The 12,095-nt window shown below is 40.4% G+C and overlaps 1 protein-coding gene across 2 annotated transcripts; it reads left to right on the top strand.

Moving 5' to 3' along the window:
- Positions 1–3,988: 3,988 nt before the first annotated feature.
- On the top strand, positions 3,989–11,300 carry UQCRB (ubiquinol-cytochrome c reductase binding protein). 2 transcript variants are annotated; one of them, XM_081258891.1, is made up of 4 exons: positions 3,989–4,052; positions 6,485–6,615; positions 7,471–7,637; positions 8,309–11,300. In XM_081258891.1, the coding sequence occupies exons 2-4, from the start codon at positions 6,495–6,497 to the stop codon at positions 8,384–8,386; spliced, it is 366 nt and encodes a 121-aa protein (XP_081115017.1). In that variant the 5' UTR covers positions 3,989–4,052; positions 6,485–6,494; the 3' UTR covers positions 8,387–11,300. The 2 variants fall into 2 exon arrangements, with proteins under 2 accessions (XP_081115017.1, XP_081115018.1); XM_081258892.1 differs by having other exon boundaries at positions 4,013–4,052; positions 6,544–6,615.
- The last annotated feature ends 795 nt before the right edge of the window (positions 11,301–12,095 follow it).

The raw sequence follows: 12,095 nt of genomic DNA, 5'->3' as shown, positions 1-12,095 counted from the left end.
GAGAATCAGGAAAGGAAAAGGGATAGGGAGGAAAGTTGTTTGAAGGTGAGCATTGAGACATAGTAAAAGGCCATAACTAACCTTTGACTTTTTGCCAGTGTGTAAAGATTTGAAGCATGAATACTTTTTTTTGTTTTTTCCATTTACCATTTAGGCATGTAATCCTGGGCAAATGATTTAACCCGTGTGTCTGATTCTTTATTTGTAAGATGAGGCATCCTGGCTTCACTAATCTGCCTTCGGATCACGAGATTGAGTAGACTGTTAACACTGGTGGCCCCCAAGGAGCCACACTCCTACGTGTGGCTATTGAGTTGCTCCTGTGTTGGCTGCATAGGAGCTATGGCTGCACACTCCACACTACAGCGCTCGCACTGTAGCGCCCTCCCACGCTGACTCAGCCGGTGCACTCTGCCTCGTGGGACACTTGTGCATCTGTGCTTCTCCTCTTGGAACCCTGAGCCAGGATGGAAAGAGGTCTGGTGACTCTTGGAGAAATGAGGTGGAACAAGACTCCTGACCAAACCTCAGCGATTCTGGCTCTGCCACCTGGGCACCACGTAAGGGAGTGAAGAGGCCGACTTGGATATTCCAGCCTCAGCAGATACCACACAGAGCAGAGCTACCCGGCCGAGTTCAGAACTTGGAGAAACAAAGTGCTTTAAACCACTAACTTTGGGGGAAGTTTGTGTGCATTGGGGTTTCGTGTGCTGGATATCCTGAAACCTTGTGAGAAACTAAATTCATAATTGGTCAGGGCCTTCCTGTTGGTGTATTTTATTCATTCGCTCAACAGACATTTGAGTTCCTAGAATACAGTGTTGAGTGTGGCATGGATATGTGCCTTCATGGAGTTCTCTAATGGATGAGATCAATAAACAGGGAACAAGGAAGAAGGTTCAGTCAGGAGGCAAAGCATGGAACCATCCTGCTTAGTCTTTCTATGGCTCAGAACCTCATTTTGCCTTTACTAACAACCCACTCAGAACAGGCTAGCTGTGCTGCTGTAATGAACAGCCCTAAAACCCCAGAAGTTTTTATTTCATACATGTCCAACTTGGGGCCAAAAAATTTCTGTTCCACGTCATCTGAGTGGCAGGGGTTGATGGAGCTTCCACCATGTCTGAAATGTAGCCAGTCTATGGAAGGGGAAAGGAATGTGAAAAACTGCTTAAAAATGTCTCACTGGTCTTCCCTGGTGGCGCAGTGGTTGAGAGTCTGCCTGCCGATGCAGGGGACACGGGTTCGTGCCCCGGTCCGGGAAGATCCCACATGCCGTGGAGCGGCTGGGCCCATGAGCCATGGCCGCTGAGCCTGCGCGTCCAGAGCCTGTGCTCCGCAACGGGAGAGGCCACAACAGTGAGAGGCCCGCGTACCGCAAAAAAAAAAAAAAAGTCTCACATTTTTCTTGGCCAAAGCATCACGTGGCCATGCCTAGCTTTAAGGGGGCAGAGAAGTGCAATCCTGCCATATGCCAGAAGGAAACCAAAAATAATTTTTGAATCAACACTAATGGCTACCAGCAAACATCTAGGCTCTCTAGGCTTAATGCCTGTAGGAGCTGGATTTTGTGACAGTCCTGGGTATAATCCCTTGACAAGGTCTTCCTTTTCTTGCCACCTTCACCCTGTAACCAGAAAACTGAAACTTGAAGGGTAAGGAGGGAGGGAGAAGAGTTTACTGAGTACTTCCCTTTTATTTAATTTAATAATTTCTTTAAAATTTATTTATTTTGGCCGTGTGGGGTCTTCGTTGCTGCGCACAGGCTTTCTCTAGTTGCGGCGAGCGGGGGCTACTCTTTGTTGCACTGCGCGGGCTTCTCATTGTGGTGGCTTGTAGAGCACGGGCTCTAGGCACGTGAGCTTCAGTAGTTGTGGCACTCGGGCTCAGTAGTTGTGGCTCACAGGCTTTAGAGTGCAGGCTCAGTAGTTGTGGTGCACGGGCTTAGCTGCTCTGCGGCATGTGGGATGTTCCTGGACCAGGGCTCGAACCCATGTCCCCTGCACTGGCAGGTGGATTCGTCACCACTGCGCCACCAGGGAAGTCCCTACTGAGTACTTCTTGTAAGGTGATGTGCCAACTTACAAATGTACTGCATTTCTTCATATCTTCCAACTTCACTTTGGCTAGTGTAGTCTGGGAGCAGCCATTCATCACTTTTTAGTACTGCATATAGCGCTGAGTAATACTGAGAATTTGTGGTGGCACAGAGAAAAAGAAAAAGGCAGAAGGCAACAGAATTTTAGAATCGGAATGTGACTAAGACCATTAAACCTTTTGGATTTACAATTAGATTTACAATTAGCCATTCTATACTGTCCCAGGTCTCAGCTTAGGATGGAAGAAAACAAGTAGATATTGGTGGGTAGTTGCTCTGGATTGAATTGTGACCCCCCCACCCCTAAATTCATGTAATGAAGTTCTAACCCCCAATGTAATGGCATTTGGATGGGGCCTTTGAGAGATAATATAGGTTTAGATAAAGTCATAAAGGTGGGGCTTTCATGATGGTATTAGTGTCCTTGTAAGGGACACAAAAGAGCTTGCTCTCTCTCTACTGTGGGAGGACACAGTAAGAAGGCAGCCCTCTACAAGCCACAGGGAAAGAGTTCTCAACTAAAACTGACCATGCTGGCATCTTGATCTTATGCTTCTAACCTCCAGAACTGTGAGAAAATAAATTTGTTTTTTAAGCTACTCAGTCTACGGTATTTTGTTACCATAGACTGAGCTGACCCAGACAGTAGTGGTTGCAGAAGTTCATCAGTAACTGCATAAGCATCAGTCATCCTAACTTGGATTGTTTTCTGTCCCTAGAGTGTTTTTTTTTTTTTCCAGCTTTTAAATCTCTTTAATACACCTGGAGTTTATTTTGATGAAGAGTGTAAAGAGGGAGTCTGACTTGTCCCCTCTCCCTGCCTCACCCACTAACCAATTTTTTTGTTCTGCATCCTTTAGTAAAATTCTCCTCCCTCAACAATTTGTGATATTGCTGTCCCTAGGTTTTTGTTTGTTTGTTTGTTTGTTTGCGGTATGCGGGCCTCTCACTGTTGTGGCCTCTCCTGTTAAGGAGCACAGGCTCCGGACGCGCAGGCTCAGCGGCCATGGCTCACGGGCCCAGCCGCTCCGCGGCATGTGGGATCTTCGCGGACCGGGGCACGAACCCGCGTCCCCTGCATCGGCAGGCGGACTCTCAACCACTGCGCCACCAGGGAAGCCCTGTCCCTAGGTTTTTATACTTAGACTTAACATGTTGGGACTGAGACCTTAAAAATGTACTTTTACCTTAAAATTGCATTTGAATTCTGCTATACATCTCAGATTTAATATTAAAAATCTTTTTCAACTAACCTTCCACTATAATGGCTTGAGGTAGAACTTCACCTGGAGAAACAAGGTGAGAGAGGGTTAGTGTCTCCTGGATTAGTGGTGTAGCATATAGCCCTAGAATTAAGGAGTGCCGAAGTTTTATCTGGATTCTCAGATTCTGGAAGATGAATCCGGATTCTTCCTAGCTTGTGTGCCCTTGGACAATTTATGCAACCTTTCTGAGCCTCAGTTTCCTCTTCTCTACAATGGGTACAATCATAGTATTTATCTTATAGGTTTAGAATTAAATAAAAATATGTCCATAAAACGCTTAGAGTGTTGCTTGTCACAAAGGGCGCAATTTATACTGCCCAAGCTCTTAGAGCTCGTCAGCAACAGAACCAGGCTGAAGACCGGGTGTCCAAATTCTTTGCCCAGTGTTTTTTCCATCTTGTCACATGGAATGCCTCGTGGAACCAGGGGCGGGTCCAAGCCTATGGGATTGCTGTAATTCTTGCGGAGAGGGGCGCGGGGCAGGTGCCAACGCCGGCCGCCAGAACTGCGCCTGCGCCTGCACCTGCACCCTCTCTCTCTCTCTCTCTCTCTCTCTCTCTCTCTCCCACCCCCGCCCCTCCTCGCGACGTTGACGTAACACGCCTGCGTACTGGGCCTTGCGCAACCTCTAGGACTTACCCAGCAGGCGACGCTTCTGTCTCGGGTTAAAATGGCGAGTAGGCCTGCCGGTAAGTGAGCGGTGTCCTGCTTGGCGGGCATCGCCGTGCTCAACCTTTTATTCTCGCAGCAACTTGCTCTTCTTCCTCTGCTCTCTCGAAATGGCCAGGTTTGCGGCAAAAGGGAAGGCGGCCTTGGCCTCACCCCCTTGCTGTCTCCAGGCCCGGCTTGTTTGGGGATGGGAACCGCTGTTGGTGAAGGTGCCCGCGGTGGCTCCCACAGCCCTGGCGTTCCGGCCTGCTAGAGCTCGGCAGTCCTTCCCCTCGGCCTTAGAAGAGTTCAGGGGTACCAGGAGATAATTAGTGGCTGACTTTCAACCCAAGTGAACTGAGTGCTTACTGTGAACCAAGCGCTGTCGTGTGCGTTATTAGCTCGATAAACTCTCCTGCCAGTGCGAGGAAGATGGTGCTAGTTTCCCTTTTCGGCTGGTAAGATAACTGAGGCGAAGTGACTGGAGGAAATAGGATTGGAAATCTCAATCTCGTTCCACCTCTCTCGCTTCTCAAACTGGGAATTAGAGGCAGCTGAGCAAGGGTTACAGCGAAACTTCAGTTTAACCTTGGCTTATCTGGAAGGTCAGCTTGATCTGTGGATTTGGAGAAATTTGTATTTATTCCAGGCACTGGAACAAATGTATTTATTATGGAATAGGATGCAGAAATTACCGGAATACTTAAAACAGAAAGTGAAAAAAGTACAGTTTTTCCTGTGTGTGGGTTTTTTTTTTTTTTTTGCCAATCCCTGCCCTCTGGCGGTGTAAATTGGAATAGCTTTAAAAAATGTTGGTTCCTTTTTCCCTGCCCCCAGCAATTGTGAAGCTATTAGGAAACATCAGATTGCCAGAAAAATTCGTTAACCTAAATGACATTGAGCTTTTGGGGAGTGGGGGAGAAATTTAAGAATTCATTATTTCATTAACTTGACAAATACTGTAGGCGTTCTGCTTCTGCCCTGTGTTTGGAAACTAGATAGACCTGGCCTCGGCCCTATTACTAGCTGCCTTTGATCTTGGATGGGATAATTTATGTAAGACTTATTCCTCTTCTGCAAGGATAGGCGTGTTGTAAATAACTCTAGCTAATGGTGGTAAAGCAAATAGTGCCTGGCACACAGTGCGTGTTCAATGAATAGGAATCATTATTAGCATCACTGGTAAATATGTTTACAAATAATTTGTCTCCTATAAGTATGTTTGTATATTGTTGACTCTTTGGTAGTTGTTTTTCCAGAAGTAACGTTATACATGGTGCTTCATTTCCAAGGAGATTACCAAAGCTGTGATGTACTAAGGAGGGGTAAAAGGAGAGTTTGTTTTCCTTCTTTGGTAAGGGGCTGGCCCTAAGACAAAACTTTAAAAGGAAATTTAAACTTGCTATACCTCCCCTTCTGTACCACACGTCTCCTGTAAACATCAGGCACTATCATGTTGCCCTTAGGTCCTACTGGGTAACCCATCCTGCTCAGCCCTGTTTCCAGAGAGTTTTAACATTACCTATTTTTCCTCATCCATTTTCAAATATCCATTCCCTCAGTGGAAAATTAGCTGCTTGGGAGTAGGAAAATGTGCTTCTTTTACTAGTCCATATTAATATTAAATGACTGACTAATGGTATCAAAACCCTCCCAGAAATACATATATTTTTAAAGAGAGTAGCCAAGTGAAATAAAGGTAATGTAGAATAAAAATTTTGGAGGATGGGGGGTCATTTAGATTTGCCAGTGTATGCTGAAATCTCATCTTTTCATGCAACTCCAACTCCCTTGAAAAGTTTACAGTTACTTCCTATAACCTATTTCTGAAACTACAAATGATGGAGAAGTTCCCAGTTTCTTTTTCATCCCCCACCCCTCAATTCTGATGGTAGCAGGGGGACAAAAAGGAATGGGATGCTTGACTTTGAGAAGCTGGAGTGGCCCTCCGTATCCACAGGTTCCACATTCGAGGATCCAGCCAACCTCCTGATGGAAAATATTTGGGAAAAAAAGTTCCACAAAGTTTAAAAAAGCAAAACTTGAATTTGTTGCTCTCAGGCAACTATTTGCATAGCATTTATTTCGGATTTACAACTATTCACATAGCATTTACATTGTATTAAGTATTATAAGTAATCCAGAGATTATTTAAAGTATACAGGAAGATGTGCTTAGGTTATATGCAAACACTACACCATTTTATATAGGGGACTTGAGCCTCTCGGATTTTGATATCTGGGGGGGGGGGAGTCCTGGAATCAATCCCCTGAGGATATCGAGGGACTGTTATTGTACCTACAGATCTTTAGTACATTAAGGGTTTGAGTTTATCCTTTTTTCCCCATGACTTAATTGCCCAATTTTTTTACTTGCAATACTTTTGCTCATAGATAAAATAAGCTATTTTTATCTACAATATATAGGGTATATGCTTTTAAAAGAAATTCCTTCCTGTGTTTGCATTTTTTAGCTGGTTGCTTATGTACTATATAAGTGAATTGTTAGCAGTTAACAGTGTGACAATATCAGTTGCAGCGTCAAGCAAATGGCTGGAGGGTATTCGGAAATGGTATTACAATGCTGCCGGGTTCAATAAACTGGGTGAGTATTTGTGCTTTCTTCTGTTTTTTTGTTTTTTTTTCTTTTTCTGAGAGTAGTGCTTTTGCAAGATTTATCATGGATCCCAAAAATATGTTAACTAATTGCACCCTGTGTACATTACAAATCTTAAAATTAGGTCACATTTTATTGTTAAACCATTTCCTTTTTATTATTATGAGAAGAGAGGGGTGGAATTGTCTCAAATGTATGAGCTGGAAATGATTTATGTTCTTGAAATATGGTAGCAGAACATTTTCCTTATTATATGTTCCCTCTCTCAACTCCTCCGCTTAGCATTTTAAAATTTAAGTTGTATGAACTTTCAAAGTAGAGATTTTTCAAATGTTAAAATTGTCTGACATCTTTACAATTATTTGATGCCTGAACTATTTTTTAGAACTTTATACTTTGCCATGAACTTCATATTTTGTAATTGAAGCATGAGGGAAGCACCATTAAATGTTACTGGTTCCTTAGTACACTATCATTTTAAGATTCTTTAATACCTTGATCTCAGAATTAAAGTATAAGAAAGTAGAGATATAGTCTATTGATATGTGTTTAAAAAAGTAGACACTTTAAATGATTTTAAAATTGCTATAGATAAAATGTGAATTTTGTGGTAGTAGATTTTAAAAGACTCATATTGTTTCCACAGTACCATTTAAGAAATAATCCATTAAGTAACCCATTATTGTGTGTGAAATGCGTTGAGTTTCCATGATACCTAACTCTTCATATTACACCGAAGTTAAGTTAATGACTTAGGTTATAAGTCATAATTTTACTCATTTTTTAGAAATTCCTTATTTTTGAGATGCATATTCAATCTTACTCTCTTGTTTTTTATCATAGGCTTAATGCGAGATGATACAATATATGAGAATGACGATGTAAAAGAAGCCATAAGACGGCTTCCTGAGAACCTTTATAACGACAGGGTGTTTCGCATTAAGAGAGCACTGGACCTGACCATGAGGCAACAGATCTTGCCTAAAGAGCAGTGGACAAAATATGAGGAGGTAGAACAGCTCTTTTGTATCTGATAATGTTGGCCATGAAGGATTGAGTATTAGAAACAGACAACACATTCGTCTGTATAGTGCTTTAGAGTTCTTAAAGTTGTGTCAAATCAAAATCCTTATGACAATCTGGTAAGGTTAGTAGAGCAAGTGTTAGGTTAGAGGTAAACACACTGAGACTTAGAGATGAAGTGACTTCCAGAATCATTAAGCAGGCCGCTGCTATAGAGATCCAGGACTAGAATCCAGGTCTTCTGCCTCCCAGGCCATTGTTCTCCCTCTACACTCTGCTTTCTGCTTGGATGAAAAAATGGTGGTGTTCATGTGATCGGCCCATTGAGTGGCCTTCTAGCTCCTGGGAAGGACGCTGTGAAGCAGACCCTCACCCCTTGAACTGCATTGAAACTAGGCCAAAGCTTGTAGACTCTCATTCCTTTTTCTTTTCTGACAGACTTCTCTCTAATGACCTATCAGAGTAGCTTATTACAATATCTTTATGGGTTTTTACATTTTAGAAAAGCAGGCAGTTTTTAGTCTGCTTGAGAATATATTTTCTTAAGTTGGAAATTAATTTTGATAGATTTCTTTTGTTGTTTAAGACCTATTGAGTATTGGGGGTATATCAGTATGTAATGGTAGCATATAATATTTTTCTTTTATTCATTCTTTAGGATAAATTCTACCTTGAACCATATCTGAAAGAGGTTATTCGGGAAAGAAAAGAGAGAGAAGAATGGGCAAAGAAATAATCATGTAGTCTAATTCTGGATGCAGCTGTCCTAAAGTATTTTTATGAAGTTGGTTAAACCTGAAATGTACAATGTAGAACTATCTGGGCTGTAAATGTATTACTTTAAATAAATCTCTATTATAATTGTTGGAGTTATGGAATTCTAAACCTTATTCTGAATAACTACTGAATTTACTTATCTGTTACAGTTTTTTCCAAACTTGTAAGATATTTTTTCAGTTAGTGGTTAACTGCCTCCTGGAGCCCAGAGAAGCCACTTGAATCAGTTTAAGTAGAATGGTCACATCTGGATTGTTAGCAAGATACTTAGAACCCCCAACAGGGCTTCCCTTGCAAGGATGGAATAGAGCAAGAAACAAGCACCAGTGAGTTTATTTTACCTGAAGCAAACAGCACAAGCAGATTGGCTCTCAGACTTCAAAAGTTACTGAATGAAAGGAGAGAGGATTCACCCCTTAGTTTGCTAGGATTGGGAAACAGCCTTTTTTCAACCACTGTTTTCCAAATATAATTGCTTTTGCATCCTATCTTTTAAAAAAAAATTATGTATACAGCCCCAATATGAGTCTGTATAATTTATATGTATGTGCTCCTGTGCTAATATGTGTATTAGAAAATAAAAAACAGACATTAGAAAAATAGTCAAAAATATAAAGACAGATCATACTTTCTTCCCAGATTCCAGTGACTTTCCACTTTGGAAATGATTATTAAAGTCTATAATAAGCGTTGGATAGTGATAATATTTAAAAGTTTTAAGGCTATAGTCTAATTTTTTAATATAAATTAGAACCATTCAATAATGTCATCATTCCCACCCCTAAATTCTGAAAAGCTTTTTTTGTTGGAAGTGAGAACATGGAGCCACAATGAGTGGGGAGAGAGCTGTGTGGAACCTGCAGTCTACACAGTGTCCCACAAGCCACTGCTGTGTGTGGTGGGGACGTCTGATTGGGGTCTTACCTTGAAGAACAAAGCAACAGAATGTGAAAAACAAGTTTTGTGTTATAGAGAGATACTGCAGGTTCAGTTCTAGACCACCACAATAAAGCAAATACCAAAATAAAGTGAGTCACTGAAGTTTTTTGTTTCCCACTGCATATAAAAGTTACATTTATAACTGCAATTAAGTGTACAGTAGCATTGTGTCTAAAAAACCAATGTATACCTTCGGCAAGCTGTAGTAACATCAAAAATCACTGATCACCATAACAAGCACAATAATAATAATACAGTTTGAAATATTTCGAGAACTGCCAAAATGTGACAGAGACATGAGGTTCCAAATGCTGTTGGGAAAATGGCACCAATAGACTTGCTGGATACAGCGCTGCCGCAAACCTTCAATTTGTAAAAACCACAATATCTGAAGCCCAATAAGAGGAGGTATGCCTGTAGTTAAAATTCCTAAAACAGAATCAAAAGTGGGTATATACATTTGGCATGTATTTTTTCCACAGAGTGTGATAAGATTTTGACAAACACGTTTGACTTTTGCAATGTGTACATAGTGTCTTTAAAAGTTTGCTAAAATGTTAGGAAGCCTCATTAAATTCCCTAAGAGCCTATCTTCTCTGATGCTCGAAACATCTATCCTGAAGTCATTCTTGTCAGTTTTTTGGGGTCTGTCCAAGTTGCCTAGATCCTCATTTGATAATGGTTTTGATCATGATAAGAGCAGTTCTTTAACATGTTTAGTATTTTTGTAAGATTTGTGATTCTACTTTGTAATCTGAATTACACTTTTGGAGCAGTATTGCAAATCACAGAGAAACAGGAAGATGTAGGTAGATGCTCATGTTAAGGGACTGTTCGCTTAAGGGTCTGTTGATTTATTTCTGTCATGATGCTTCCCTATTAGACCTAACTAGGTAACTAAGATAAATTGTCAGACAACCAAGGACCTCCCAGTGTTTCAGTGCTCCAATTTCTTTCTTTTCTCAGATCTTTTCAAATAAATTTGAATCCCATACATTGCTGGTGGCTCATTATCCTGTAGACAGAATAGTAGAATTAGAGCCAATTCTGGGTTAGACGGCCCAGATCTGAATCCATTCACTTACCGGGTAATTTTAGGAATATGGTTTAACCTCTCTGTGGCTCAGTTTCCTCAGCCCTAAAATGGGCTAATGATAACCTACTTTAAGGGTTGTTGTGAAAATTAACTGACTTCCTTGTATGTCAAGCTCTTAGAACAGTTCTTGGCACACAGTAAGCACTATTCTGACTTGCTAAAAGATTCAGTAATAAGAATAAAAACTGGGCCAAAGCCCAAAGTTCCTATAGCCATAATAATCCTCTATTCACAAACGATGGTATCTTGTTAATATAGGCATCCCCATTGCGTGACTTTGAAAAGAACCAGAATAGAATTTAAAGGTTAGGTAAGCATAAAACCTTAACCAAATCCTTGACAGCCTGGTGGGTGAAATGCAAATGGGTTTACCTATTTGAGCAACGTGAATATTAGGAACCACAGTAACAGAGATGAATGCAGTTAAAGGGTGAATGAGACGATACAGCAGGAAAAAGGTCCCTTTATTAGAATGAGGTACTCAATTCAGCCACTAGGTGGTGATACACTACAACTTTCCTACTTAGAGGTGCACTGCACCGGCACTTCTGTAGATTTGTCCATTCTCTGCCCCCACCAACTCCTTCCCTTTCATTTTTCAAGTTGACAACACCTTAGAGGTTTATGGCCATCAGGAGGATTTACTACTAAGCTATATACTGATGTAATGAAATCTAATATATGCTGTGCAATGAATTATGAGATGTTACTTAGTTTCAGGATTTTATTACTTCAATCGGTTTTGACCGTATTTCCTTTTATATGATTGCTCACTCGTTAAACATACCAGATGACTGTATAAGGAACACCTAATAAAGCCTATAGATGTTAAAATATATATGTTTTCATTTATTTGCCATAATTTGTTTAAATTCTGGTTATACTGGTATTCACATTAAAAGCCGTAACATGTTAGAATCTGAGATCTCAGGTCAGATGGTGCCTCTGAATTGTATTTTGCTAAGAAATTTCATTTCAATTGAGCAGGGAAGAACTGAATCATTACAAGGTTGTTAATTTTTAGCATAGATTCCAGAAAGCTTGTTAATATTTGAGTGGCTTATGTATTATGATGAACTATTTTAGATGTTATTCTGGATTCTGACTATATCTCTTCTACAGTTGAAAGAATGTATTATTTGTTTAGCTTTGTATTTCAATACATTTGCCTATTTTTGCATAAAATGCCAAAAATGTAATTTCAAAATAAATCCCCGTGAAACTTTTGGTAACATTATTCAATTGAATCATCATTCTATTAGTATTCTAAGTATTTTAAAGAAAATTTTATACATATATATGAAATTGTATTTATAAGTCAAACAAAAAAAAAGATAACTATTTGTTTTACAAGAGTCAGCTTTTAATTCCTTTCTTATGCATGCATTTAAAGTATGGTTTGCCACTAAACTAGAAACTCAGATCTGATGCCAACAGTTTAGGCAAGTCATCCTTTAAAGGCTCGGGCTCCTCAGCTATAAAATGAAGTGGTTTATGAAATGAGTCGTTAATTCAGGACCAAAACATCCTGGGTCTGTATTTTTAATTTATGCAATTATTGTTAGGATGAACTAAATCAACTTTGTACCAGGCACTGTTCATATGTGGTCCCTTTTTTTTTTTTTTTTTGCGG

This window comes from Mesoplodon bidens (assembly GCF_964165515.1).
Source record: "Mesoplodon bidens genome assembly, chromosome: 16".
In the NCBI taxonomy this organism is placed as follows: Eukaryota; Metazoa; Chordata; class Mammalia; order Artiodactyla; family Ziphiidae; genus Mesoplodon; species Mesoplodon bidens.
This window is presented reverse-complemented; position numbering and strand designations above follow the sequence as displayed.